Source organism: Rhinatrema bivittatum, chromosome 2, assembly GCF_901001135.1.
Source record: "Rhinatrema bivittatum chromosome 2, aRhiBiv1.1, whole genome shotgun sequence".
NCBI classification, from domain to species: Eukaryota; Metazoa; Chordata; class Amphibia; order Gymnophiona; family Rhinatrematidae; genus Rhinatrema; species Rhinatrema bivittatum.
Window position 1 is genome coordinate 654,601,623 of NC_042616.1, and position 13,360 is coordinate 654,614,982.

General features: G+C 47.4%; 2 protein-coding genes across 2 annotated transcripts in view; one reads left to right on the forward strand and one right to left on the reverse strand.

The window, feature by feature from the left end:
* Positions 1 to 5,583, reverse strand: part of LOC115085402 (25-hydroxycholesterol 7-alpha-hydroxylase) — a 480,857-nt gene extending 475,274 nt beyond the window's left edge. The window contains exon 1 of the mRNA XM_029591385.1: positions 5,365 to 5,583. Coding sequence (XP_029447245.1) covers positions 5,365 to 5,444 — 80 coding nt within the window. The 5' untranslated portion in view covers positions 5,445 to 5,583. The remainder of the gene's footprint in view (positions 1 to 5,364) is intronic.
* Positions 5,584 to 6,011: 428 nt separating this feature from the next.
* Positions 6,012 to 11,427, forward strand: LOC115086249. Its single transcript, XM_029592701.1, has 3 exons — positions 6,012 to 8,165; positions 8,478 to 8,630; positions 10,821 to 11,427. Exons 1-3 carry the CDS (start codon positions 7,520 to 7,522, stop codon positions 11,219 to 11,221), a joined length of 1,200 nt encoding a protein of 399 aa, XP_029448561.1. The 5' UTR covers positions 6,012 to 7,519; the 3' UTR covers positions 11,222 to 11,427.
* The last annotated feature ends 1,933 nt before the right edge of the window (positions 11,428 to 13,360 follow it).

A 13,360-nucleotide genomic window follows, 5' to 3' on the forward strand; every position in this document is an offset into this window, starting at 1 on the left:
TGATTACTGGCAACTGATGGCCCGAGTGCAGGAGATGGCTCCCGGACCCCCCGCTGGACCACCAGGGAGTTTTGGTAAGTCTTTGGGGGGGGGGTCAGGAGGATGGGGGGTTGTAGTTAATTCAATTTTAGCCAGGAAACGAATAAAAATGAACGCATGAACGTATCAGGGGCCCCCCCTTGCTGAAAGCAATGTATCTGCCCCCTGACGAATACGAATCCCGAATGCAACATGTGGCGTCCCTCTGCACATCCCTAAAAGCAAGTGATTATGTATGCCTGAACTACCCGGGGAGGCGGGCAGGTCAGCATGGCTAATTCATCTGCTATCTAAGGAAAACACCATTTACGGTAAGCAAACTTGCTCTTTTCACGTAGATAAGCAGCTGAATTAGCCATGCTGTCTGGGAGTCCCCAGCTGACATATTGAGCAGTTGATGTGTGTGAAGTTTGTATATTTTGCTCAATACGGGAGGTATTTGCGAACAGTTCCTATGAAGGCACTACATGTGAGGATCACGTGGTCTTTTGTAGGATAGTCCATCCCATGAGTGCATTATCCACAGTTTGTCTAAACAGTAATGGGATTTGAAAATGTGTAGCGATGATCATGTTACCGCTTTACAGATGTCTATGATAGGTACTTCATGGAGATGGGCCACTGAGGCCACCATCGCGCACACTTGATCTACAACTTTGGAGTCGCAGATAGCATTTGTGATCTTTTTTGATAGCAAAATTGTATACAGTTGGATATCCACATGGATAAAGTTATCTTTGTCACTGGATGTCCTTGTGCATTTGGATTGAACGAAAGGAATAGTTGTGCGGGTCTGTTGGGTGAATGGGTGCACGGTTTGTAGTAGGCAAGTGCTTACAGTCTAGAGTATGGAGTTTTCTCTCATTGTCAGTTGCATGAGGTTTTGAATGGAAGGTGGGTAAGGTGATGGTCGGGTTAATATGGAAACTGGAAATCACCTTTGGTAGAAATTTAGGGTGACTGCATAAGGTCACTTTGTCATGGTGAAATTGAAGATAAGGAGGGTAGTGAACCAAGGCTTGCAGTTCACTAACTCATCTTGCTGAAGCAATCAGGAAAAGCACAGTCCATGAGAAGTATCGAAGATGACAAGTGTCCAATGATTCAAAGGGCGGAAGCATTGAGGATTATATTAACATCCCACAGCACCAGTGGTTTTTGTAAAGGTGGACATAGGCGTAACACTCATGAATCTGGATACCAGTGAATGACATGAAATGGGTTCCCTGTGGTAAGCTGCTATAGCGCTTAAATGAACTCTGAATGAGGAGGTAGTGAGGCCTTCACTGTAGAGAAGATGGAGGTAGGAGAGAAGCTGCTCAGGTGGATAAGTTAGTGGATCCATACCCATGGTTGAGCACCAGAAGTGTAGTGTGAGCACTTTCTTTGGTAATTGAGTCTGGTTGATAGTTTTCTTGAGGACAGTAATATGTCTTGAAGAGCAGGAGAAATATCTAAGTGCTGGTATGCGAGCCTCTGAATCTCCATGCCGTGAGGTGCAGGGAGTAGTGAAGAGGGTGTAGAGATCCGTTGTCCTGGGTAAGAAGCTGAGGGCTGCTGCCCAGGGAAATTGGGTTGCGGATTGATAGGTGCAATAGGTAACTGTACCATGATTTATGTAAACCGATCCGATATGGTTTATTTACTATGAAGGTCGGTATAAAAAAGTGTTAAATAAATAAATAATAAATAAATGATTGTCTTGGCCATGCTGGCGCGATTAGGATCAGATCCTCTTGGTCTTCGATGCATCTCTGGATCATGCGACAGATGACTGGTATCAGAGGGAACGCATACAGTAGGTTGTGAGACCAGCTTACATGAAAAGCGTCTGGAGCGAGTCTGAGTGGGCTCGGGTAAACCGAGCAGAAGTTCTCTAATTTCCTGTTGCTTTCCGTTGTGAAGATGTGCTGAGCCACTTTTCAATCCAGTTCCCATTTGTGGGGATGAAATATTCTGCTGAGTTTGTCTGCTCTGGAATTGTGAATTCCAGGCAGATAAGGCACTTGAAGAGAGATGGATCATTGGTGAGCCCACTCCAATATCTGAACTGCTTCCTTGCAGAGGTTCCAAGAACTGGACCCTCCTCCTTTATGTAGAACATTGTAACTTGGTTGTCTGTGTGACTCATTACTATTTTCTCCCTTAGGGAATCTTCGAAGGGCATTTTTTTCCGCTTTGAGAAGGTTTATGGGCAGTACACGTTCGTATGTGGTCCATAGTCCCTGTGTGTAACCGGGATAGGTGAGCCCCCCCCCCCCCCCCCCCCCATCCCTTGGGGGAAGCATCTGTGATAAGTATTGAATGATGTCGAAGGGGTCATAGAGGTGAGCCCACTAGTAGTGTCGATGGGCCTAGAGAGGACCTGACAGAAGCCTCAGAAGGGGCATAAGAGCTCAATAATCTGGATTTCAGCTCCTGAAGCTTGGCAGCCCGTTGATGCTGGGCTCATGGGGACATGCGCCCGCAGTCCGCACAATTTGCCTGGTTATGTAGGGGACCCAGGCATATATAGCAAGAAGTGTGGCCATCGGTGGCAGTCATTATCTTGCCGCAGGAACAAAACTTGAATCCCGGATGAGGCATATCCCTGGATGTTGTCCTGTCTATGTTAAAAAAAAAAAAAAAAAAGGGGGGGGTTTAACTATTTTCCTCTCAGAAACTTTGAGTCTCTCAGGAGAGAAGAGCTCCATGTGCTAACCGCCGTGCGGAAAAAAACTGACTGAGGAACCTCAGGCAAACCAGGAGTACAAGAGGGAGTGCCTAGCTGAAAGACTTTACTAGACAGAGAGCTCTGCCACCTAGTGGCACGGAAGACGTACCCAGACAGCATGGCTAATTCAGCTGCTTCTTTACGTGAAAATACAGAATTCCCAGTTCCTAAGTTATGGTTTTCATTGTCACCACTTTCATTTGACCAGATAAATAAAAACATTTTCCCCCAAAATTTGGCCTTCCAGATTTATGAAAGATTACAGGACCCATTTATTTAAAGTTTTTCGCCATTCTATGTCTGTGGGGGAAAAAAAAAAAAAGAGAGCAAACACCAATGGCATCTTCACATTCAACAACTCAGCAACTACCTCTGCTTCTCAAGAGATCACTATTCTTCCCACTGCTTCCCCCAAAGTCACTGCTCCCCCTTCTCCAACTGAGTAGCATCATCAGCAAGAGATGTCGTGTTGGCTTCCTCGTGCAAGCTTCCCGTGACTAAAGTGCTATTCCTTCTCCGTATCTCCAGGCTCAGAGGCACATCCACGACCAGGAGGCCCAAAGGCTCTCCTCGTCCCACTGGAGCTCCCAGAGGCACCATTCAGGAGGACTGAGATACGGCAACCACTCATGGAGCAATTAGTCCATCAGATCAGGAATAGAAGGGAAAGATCTTCAGAAAAGAAAAAAAAAAAGGAAACAAATCTAATGGGAGGAAAAACAAGTGCAACTTAAGACAGCCACATGTCCACCATTTTGTTCATTTGAACTACCAACTGGCTTATAGTGTATTTAAAAAAAAAAAGTGTATTATTGCTGATCAGTATGTATACAAGAAAATCACATGCAAGGAAAAGCTTCAAAACCAGGGTTTAAAAAACAAAACAAAAAAAGCCACAATTACTTGCTCACCCGAGGTGAGTGCATTTTCTCAGTTGGCAGGACTAAGAGCAGAGAAGACAACAGATGTGTCTTCAGCCCCTATCAGGGCCCCAGGGACCAATGGGAGAGAGAGAGAGAAGGGGGCTGGAGGAGGAGAGTGGATGGGGTGGGGAAGGGAATGGAGGAGAAGAACAAGGATGCACTAGGGTGTGTTACTCACACCAGGGAGGATACATGCCCTCACCATGTACATCCATCACCCCAAACAATTATGAGGTTAGGAGGAGGCAAGCATACAAAATGTTATGTTCACAGTCCTCCCTCTTTCTAAGTTCTTCCCTGCCAGACAATTTATCTCTGCCCACCTTAAAACAAAGTTTAAAGCAGAGATTCTAAAAATTCCTCCAGGACTTACTAGAGATAAAATGCTCTCATACCACTCCCAAAAAAATAAATACAAATAAAATTGTCTTAATATCTCATCTAATGGAGGTTCTACTCTCCCAGTTTCCCCCATTAGAAACAAAGTCTTCTTTCAACAATGTCCCTGTATCCAATTCGGCCATCAGTCTCCGCCACCAGAAAAAAGTTCTGATTATACTTAGAATATCATCCCTCCCCCAAAGAGATCCCAACCTTACTCCTCTCCTCTTAACATCTACATCTCTCCAAAACATGTCACTATGCCCAAGCAGCAAGACTAATTTGTTCAGTGCTTCAAGCTATCTCTCCAACGTAAACCACAATGATCTACTTTTCAAAGTATAAAACCTTCTCTCTAATGATGTTCAAAACTCCTTGAGAGTAATTTCCCAAGGGCTTGGGTGCCTAACTCAGTTAGGCTCCTAACTTGGCCCTTTTGAAAATTTGCTAGGGCAGAGCACCTACATTAAACTCCTAAAAAGTGAGAGGCTAAGTGGGACAACCTTAGGGCAGGGAGAAGTTACATGCTTAGCACTAATATTCAGCACCAGGCAACTAGTTTAGGGACTTAAATCTAGTAAATTAATAGCAGTCCTACAATTTAAGCCCCAAAATATTGGTGAATTTTTAGCTGAAAGTTTAGATTCCTATTTTAGATACTCGGCTATTTTTAACTACCTGCCTTCATGAGATTACATTAAACTGATCCTTTAAGCTGACCCTGGTTTCATTCCCCTATCCACAACTCACTGTACAATAAACCAATCACTTAAATTCTGTTTAGTTTAATTACTTCTTGATCAGAACTTATTACAAAAGTAAATCAGAGCAGACTTATAGTAAAACATTTTAATGGGCTAACAAGAGTAGTTTCACCGGATTTTAGAAGTGTAAAGTGTTTGGGAAGGTCCACCGTAGCATTATGGATTACATTCTGTATCACTACATAATAAAATATGAATAAATAAATATAAGATAGTTCTATCAATATGGAATTTGGCTATACTGACAGTACAACCTAGCACAAACAGAGGCAACACGTGGATATATGCACATAAGACTGCACGCGCAAGATAAGAGCGCTGGGTCTAACACAGAACCAAAGAAGTAACCTCGTCAAATGTCATTTCAAAAATCAAAAAAAAAAGCACGAATATGTATCATCAAACTTAAACCAAGCATCACAGGGACCCATCTCCCCCAGCGCTCAGTCTCCACGGAGGGTGCGTCCACGCTTTTCGTTTCCCTTCCCGCAGGCGACTTGTACAAACAGGGTCTGCTCGATTTGCAGGTCACGTCTGCACTCACCTCCTACGCCTCCCGTAGAAAAGAAAGGCGGCGACCAGCAGCAGGGCGACAGTGGCCAAGCCAGGCACGCTAAACAGCATCGCTCCCACCACCAGCCAGACGTTTTCTCAGAGAAGAAACCAAAATCCCCGCTACAGTCCGCCGGGCTGGCTGCAGCTGCTCGGGAAGCGCTTTCTAACTTTTTCCTCCCGAGTCAGAACTTTTTTTCAGGTCCCTTTTTTTTTTTTTTTTTCTCTTTCTCTAAGGGGGAGGGTCAAGCCCCAGTATGTAGAGAATGAGGGCGGGATCAGCAATTCTGATTGGCTGCAAGAGCTGCTGCTGCCTCCTCCTTTACTCTGTTAAAACAAACTTCAGCAACCGAGCCCCGAAATCACGCTCCAGGTAATTCACGTTGCTAGGTGAATTAAACTGGAGAAACAAAAAAAAAAAAAAAAGATTCTGCCAGGGACAAGGAAGGCTGCCGAGCTAACGAGAGATTGGCAGTGACTAGTGCCAGAAAGGAATTTCTGATCAGAGGCAGCACTGGCTGAGAGATGATTACTTTTGAAAATAAAAAAATGAGATTTCCCCCCCCCCCCCCGGTAGTTTGTTTGTTTTCCTTTCCTTCTTTGCCGAGGTCAGAACAATGGCGGAAGAGAAGGTACAGAGGCAGGAGAGGGAATGTTTGCCGAACGCCTGCTGCTGGCAGGAGTGACAGGCAGGCAGGCGGGAGGCTGCTTTACCTTCCGGAGAGGGGGAGTTTGTGCTCCTCGGCCCGAGGTGAAGCGGAATGACAGCAGGGACTTCTTGACATGCCCGCGCTACTGCACTGAATCGCCTTTTGAGCAAAGCCGGGGAAAAGGCAGTCCGGGGGGGAAGGCAGCTCTTGCAGCTGAGAGCTGAGCCGAGGGTGGACGCTGGCCTCACGGATGATCAGGAAATGGCCTTTGGTCCCTGACATTATTAGCCTTAGTCACCAGAAAGAATTTAATAGTAAAAGAGATAGGAGAAGAGGCAGAGATGCAGGGAAAAGCTTTCCCATACACCGCAAATGTCTGGGAAATATTTTGAAAAGAAACCCTCGATTCTGGAAAAGGAGACAGATTCAGGGAGACTCCCCCCCCCCCCCCCCCCACACACACACACACACACACAACAGGAAGTGATAGCGCGAGCTGCATCCCGAAAATATAACCGAGAAAGAGAAAAGTCACTTAAAAAAAAAATTACAGGCGAGATGTAAGAGGATATCAGAGAAGCCCTTCAAATGAATTTGATTTCAAAAGGCATATTTGTTTTTAAAGAGTTCTGCAATAAAATAGAAAACAGGAGGACGTCTCATAAGGAAGATTTATTGGGGGAGTCGCACTGAAGCATAGGACCCCTGAGATTCTCCTCGTTTGCACACAGACACTTGTTTGCTGCAGCTGTGCCAGCGGAAAGTAAACCCTCATAGGAGCCTTTTTAAAATAAACGATTGGAGAAAATTCCAAATATTATAAACAGCATGGGTAGATAGGATAAAATTATTCACTTTAGAAAGTCTAATACAAAGTTCTTATTGTTTAATACTTTCCCCAAATGGAGAGTAAGAAAGATGGGATTATATGATGATCTCATGAGAGCAGTAATTTTTTGTTAACTGGGTCGCTTGTTACAGTTGAGACGGTTTGGAAGCCTCGCACGAGGAGAAAAGTAGAAGGCAGAGACTGAGAGAAACTACTTTCAAACTACATTTTTGAGAAACATTTATGAGACGTCTAGCTGAACTTTAATGTTAAAGCACATTGGTATAGGCAAAAATATTATTTGGCCATGTCCTTGGTTAAATTGACTGCACATGTGACAGTTTTGTACAATGAAAAATAAAGAATAGCAGCGCTGGCATTACAGTGCTGCGATGATAAACAGGGAAAAAGGGAGTGAGTAGCTATAGGAAGAGAAGGGGGAGGGGAGGAAGTTAGAAAGTGCGGGAAAGACAGCCAGTAAAGGAAAGAGGGGGAAAGGTTAGCCGAGGAGACGTTAGGGAAACTTTCGAAATCAAAAGCAAGGATTGGACAGGGAGGGAAGCGTCATCAAGTTAGCAGGCAGAAGTTCGGGAGCAAGCGGAGGGTAAGGAGCTCAGAACCTTTGTTAGGCGGAAAAAATGTGAAAGTTAACCCAAATTTTCGACGCGATGAAGAAAAACAGTACAGGAGGAGGTAGGCATGGAGCGAAGGGGAAGGGAAATAAGAAGCAGGGTAGAAAGCGTGTGGTGGCAGCGCATTTCACGAATCCCCCCGAGGATCATAGCACTCCGGTACCTGTGGCGGTGGTGAGGCCTCAGACCGAGCGCAGGGAGGCCAGCTCAGGAGAAAGTGGGCTGGAGGCGGAGGTGGAGACAAGCGCGAGAGCAGAAAGGCAAGAAGGGGCTTCGGGAGATATTTCGTTGGAGTTATCGCTGCATGCTTCGGGGTCTGAGCTGGAAGTGCAGACCGAGCCGGGGGAGGACACCGGTGCGACTTGTGGTGAGGAGGACACACCAGGCCCTAGCGAGGAAGGTGGTACAAGGCACATGAGGCAGGTTCGCAGAGAGCAACGGGACCGCGGAGCATACAGCGTCATTCCCAGCGCAGGGCCTAGCAGGAAGACTGCACAGGGAGGAGAGCCTCATGCTGAGCGGAGCGGAAGCGCTGGTGGAGAGGGATCGCGACAGAGCTGTGAACCAGGATGGCGAGGACGATTCGGCCCTGGCAGTGAGCGTGGGAGAAGTGGAAGGAGAGTCAGCTGGTCGGATGGCGGTGAAGAGGACACGGATACACAAGGGGCGCCACACAGATGCAGTGAGTGCGATCGGATGGCAAGAGAGAAGGAAGGCAGGAAGGGGAGAGGGCAGCGGGGGATGGGGGACATTTGCGAGACAGCAGCCGGATTAGAACAGTCCGGTTTTGGCGGATGGGAGGCCTGGGGGTGCAGGAGATAAGGCGGGGGTTTCCTCAGTGAGACAGAGTAGGGGTGGAGTAAGACACCTGGAAGAAGGGGGTTGGGGAGCAGGCGAGGAGGAGGATATGAGACGACGAGAAGTCATGGTATGGGAAGTGAGAGACCATGGGGGTTTGAAGCAGATCCTGCGGCCAGTATGTTTGTTTCCACAGATAAGGCGAGACTGCAAGGAAGTGGTGTTTCGCAGACAGAAGAACAGAGAGGCTGGAGGACTTCGCCAGATGGAGGGGGACAGGGGTCCACTGAGTGGCCATGCAGAGGAGGACAGGCAGCAGGAGCAACAGTGCAGCAGCCGGTGGGAGCAGGTAAAGCAGAGGATGGAAATCAGCTGAGCAAGTCTCAGAGAAGGGCCAAGAGGAAAAGAGATTACAATTCAAGTTCATGGGATAGTAGTTCCACGACGGAGTCTTCTACGGACTCCAGTGGGAAGGATAGTAGAAGTCGAGGATGCAGCTTAGGGCCTGCGCAGGATATGGGACACCCGGCTTTGGCATCTTTAACGGAATTATGGGAGGGAGTCCCGGGAAAACTGAGGAGGAAAATTAAGAAAAGGCGGTATGTGAACATTTTCCTGCTAGTGGCAGGGAGGAGAGGACTTGTGAGACACAGAAAAAGGAGAAGGGGAAAGAAAGACAAGGATAAGGGAACCAAGATTCCCAAGAACATAGTGATTTGGATGAGAGACTTTCTGAGATTAGCTAGTGTAGTTGGGCATTATCAGCCGGACCAATACACAGCGTTGTTGGCATATTGTGACAGCATATTAGGAGCATTCAAGGATTACGATGGTTGGGCGTGGCTCAATTATGATGAAAAATTTAGGGAAAAAATGGCAGGCAATAAGTTTATGTCATGGGGATCTCAAGACATTCACCTGTGGCTGACACAGTTGACGAACAAGAGTGTTAGGGGCGGGGGCGGGATCAACAGGGACAGGAATCCCCAGTTTACCTGGGGCAGGTGGGGTTAGTAGTAAGGCACGAGGGGACCAGGGATCCGGGGGAGCAGGTACGGGAAGTAAGGATACGAGAGGTCCTTCTACAGCCAGTGATGCGTGCTGGCGTTTCAATAAAGCCACGTGTTTGTTCCCGGAATGCAAATTTAGACACGCTTCTTCAGTATGCAACGGAGCTCATCCTAGCGCCAAGTGCCAGCAGATGGGGGCGAAGGGGACAGGGAAGAGTGCCAGACCATAAGAGACAAATAGCTTGGGGGGGGGGGGGGTGAGTAAAGTGGGTTCCCGGAGTTTCAAATAAATAAATAAATAAAATATATATTTAAAAAAAGACAAAACCGACTAGGAAATATGTTTGGTGAGGATTATGGACAAGCTAGTTAGTCAGCGGAGTGTTGTTTGGAATTCAGGGTGGATAAGATAGGGAGGGAGGGGTGAGTAGGTGGGGGCCCAGTTGTAATGAATGTTTCTCATGCAAGACCGACAGGGACCGTGGAGCAATGCTGAGGAGGGAGGTTGGTGGGAGGAACCTTCCGAAGAGGAGTGGGAATTTATCCAGGAGTCCGTGGCACCACACACGTGGAAGGCGTATTTACGGGGAAGTGCTATACTGGTGCAATATTTGAATTTGACGGGATGGTTAGGGGTCCCGGTGACGGAGGATTTGTTAGTTGGCTTCGTGATATGGGCCAAGCAGGCGGGATTCTCCACAGCGACGGTCAGAGACATTTGGCGGGTTTCGCATTTTTTCGCACAAGTTGCAGGGATACAATAGTCCCATGAACAGCTTTCGGCTCTGGAAAGTGATGTGTGGGTGGCAAAAAGCAGGGGGTAGGAGGCGAGATTCTAGATTGCCCATCAGGTATGCGGATTTGGTGAGATGGTCAGCCTTGTTGTATCAGGTGTGTTGGTCCCCAATCGAGGCGGTTTTGTTCCAGTTAGTTTTTTCGTGGGCTTTTTTCGGGGCAATGCGGGTCAGCGAGTTAGTGGCCCAGTCGAGGAATAGCGTAGGGGAGAGAGGGTTGTTATGGAGTTGTGTTCGCATCCGGGATCACAAAGTTATGTTCTTTATACCTAAGTCCAAGACAGATCAGAAAGGTAAGGGTTTCACCATCACACTCCTTCCAGCTTCGTGCCGTCAGGTGTGCCCAGTCAGGATGGCCAAGAGATATGCTAGCATATGGCCAGCCTTTTACAACTCCTTCTTGGTTCACGAGGATGGCTCAGCTTTAACAAGATATCAGTTCACACAGGTTTTGAGGCGGGTAGTTGGGCAGGACGGTAAGGAACGAAGCCGTTTTAGTTCCCATTCGTTTAGGATAGGTGCAGCAACGACGGCAGCGGAGGCAGGGCTCAGCGGCGAGAGCATCCAGAATATTGGGCGATGGAAATCAAGAGCCTTTTGGGAGTACATTTGTTCAGGGGTAGCCGAATGAATATTAGGGGTGGAAACAGGCATTTCGGTGTGAGGTAAGGGACGGGCAGGAGGAGGGAGGGGAGGGGAGAGGGGGTTATTAATGCATTTTCTTTCTTGTTACAGAGCTAGTTGGGTTAAGGCGAGGGTCTGGATGTGCCTGGATCGTGGGCCATTCCTTCATTCACAGAGCTCAGAGGAGAAGCATTGAAGCGCCCGTAAGGGGAAGATCTGAGATGGAGCAGCTAGGATGGAGGTTGGCGTGGTTCAGTCATCGTGGAATATTATGGGACGACTTGCTGCCTTTCCTTCAAGAAAGTATAGACATGTGGGGGGTGCCTAATATATTGTTGGTCCATCTGGGAGGTAATGACGTGGGTTCCGTGTCCTGCCGCACGCTGCTGTCTAACATGAAAAAAAGATATTGTGCAGATAATGATTCGGTGGCCCACTATAAGGATTGGATGGTCGGACATTATTATCCGGCTGTGGAACCACAGGGAAACAATATGATAGGTGGGGGTTAAGAAAGTAAATAGGCAGGAAAGTGGATGGGATGGGAAGGGGGTTTCTGGGTCAGGCAACAGTGGTCGTGGGGAGTTGAACCAGGGATGTTTTGCGGGGATGGCGTCCATCTTTACAATGTGGGAATGGACTTATTTAATATTGCCTTACAAGAAGTGCTGGAGAAAGAGATTGCACACTGGTAAATAGGACCGTAGTGGGGGGGTGGGGGGGGGGGGGGGGGGGGGGGGGGGGGGGGGGGGGGACAAGCCGTTGCAAGGCTTGTTCTGTGGTGGAAAACCCAAGCCCAGTTTTGATGTATTGTGGGGGAGCGGGAGTTGATAGGGGGGAGTTGGTAGGGGGAGGGGGGGTACCCTGTGTAGCTGGAGGGGCTGCTACATGGGAGGACCGGAGAACCGTGGAGCTAAGGTTTTCGGTGGAGCTTTCTCTCGCTGGTAGGAGGCAGAGCAAGCGAAAAGGGGGAGGGTAATCTTCACAATTGGGGTTAAGATGGTGGAGGAGAAGGAGGGGTGGGAAAAGGGGGGCTTTTGGGGGGCACAGTTTGGTTATTGTTAATGAAGGGGCTCAGGTTAGTGGTATTAATAAACTGCGGCCTATTTCAATGCCAATTTGGTGTCAGTATGGTCATTGGAAAGGAGAAAATTCTAGGTAGAGCGAGCTCAAGTCTTTTCTCCCTGAGTTAATCCCAAAAATTGGAGCTAGAGTTCAAAGAAAATAAATTAAAATTCTTTAAAAATTAAAGGTAAGGCGATTAAAATTATTAAAGGTAGTTAAATAGTGAAGAAGATTAACAGAAAAAAATTAAATCTGCTGCTTCTTAGTTGTATGTTGAACCTACTGAAACAGTTTGGATAAGAATTCCACGCAAAGCATTGTAAATTAGAGTATACAGAAAGCTAAACTTGCACTGATCAGTGTTTCTGTCTTCGAGTGCTGTGCAGAACCTGGAGCTCCATCACATTAAATGAACATGTTTGAGGACAGTTCACAAGCTGACAAGTTCTGGGGCATCATCCTGAAGACAGTTCTAAATTTTGGAGAACCAAATTTGTCAAAAAGGTTCCTTGAAATAATCTACTAGAAAAAAGTATCTTTAAGGAAAAGTTGTGTAAAGCAGACAAGAAGTCTAGTGCTTCTGTCAGGTTTAGCTGATCCTGTGTTGGATTCGTGGACCCTTGAGCCGGCTGGGACATATGATGACGCACCGTGGGAAGGCCCACAGTGGATGTCGAAGCCGGGAGGCTGCACAAGGCAGGAGACCAGAGGAATCTTCACTACTGGAAGCCTGAGGTCCCCCCAGGAGGAACCCATGAGGACCCGGGCCGCTTTGACTTACGTGTGGTCTCCTGTGGGCAGGTGTCCAAAGAGGAGTTCCAGAGTATTGAACAAAGGAGAAGCTGGAGCCAGGAGGCCAACCGGAACTTCACCATTGGAAGCTCGCGATCCCCCCGGGAGGGAGCACTATGGCAGGAGCCAGGCAGTACGGGCCGAAAAGACGTCACAGCGGCCCAGACCGTCCCCGAGGTAGGTGGAGGGACCAGGGTACGGCCCGGGACTGCAACACTAAGTCCAGACAAGAGACATACACTTGTATATAGTATCTTAACAGTCTATAATGTAAATTTGAGGATACTGATCTCTAAAAATTTGGAAATTTAACCCTTCCTCTGCACTCAGGCAGGCTATTCCAAACAAGTGGGTTATGCACCTCTACCAGGAGGAGATAGAGAAGGAGTAAAAGCTGATGTCACGGACATATAGTCCTGCCCCGACATCAGCCCGCCAGTATTCTTTGTCTCCAGCAGATGGTAGACATGCATCTCCCTACTGGGGATTGCTTTTAGTAAATAAAATAAAAAAGAAATTTTAAGAAGTTTGATAGCACTGCTCATCTCCTAAGGTGACAACAATGGGTCCCTCCCTCAGTTGAGTGCCTATCAGGTGTGGACTGAAAAAAATTTTTAAAAAAGAAGGTTGATGGACAAGGGAGGATTGGTGGTGAAGGTATTCAGCCTCTCCCCCTTGTAGCTGGAGACCCATTTGTGCCCTCAGCAAGGGAGGGCTGAGCTCAGGTTGGAAAAAAAAAAAGGAGTAGGGAGGTTTTATTTCCCCATCTCTTCCTTACCAAATAGTCTTCCCTC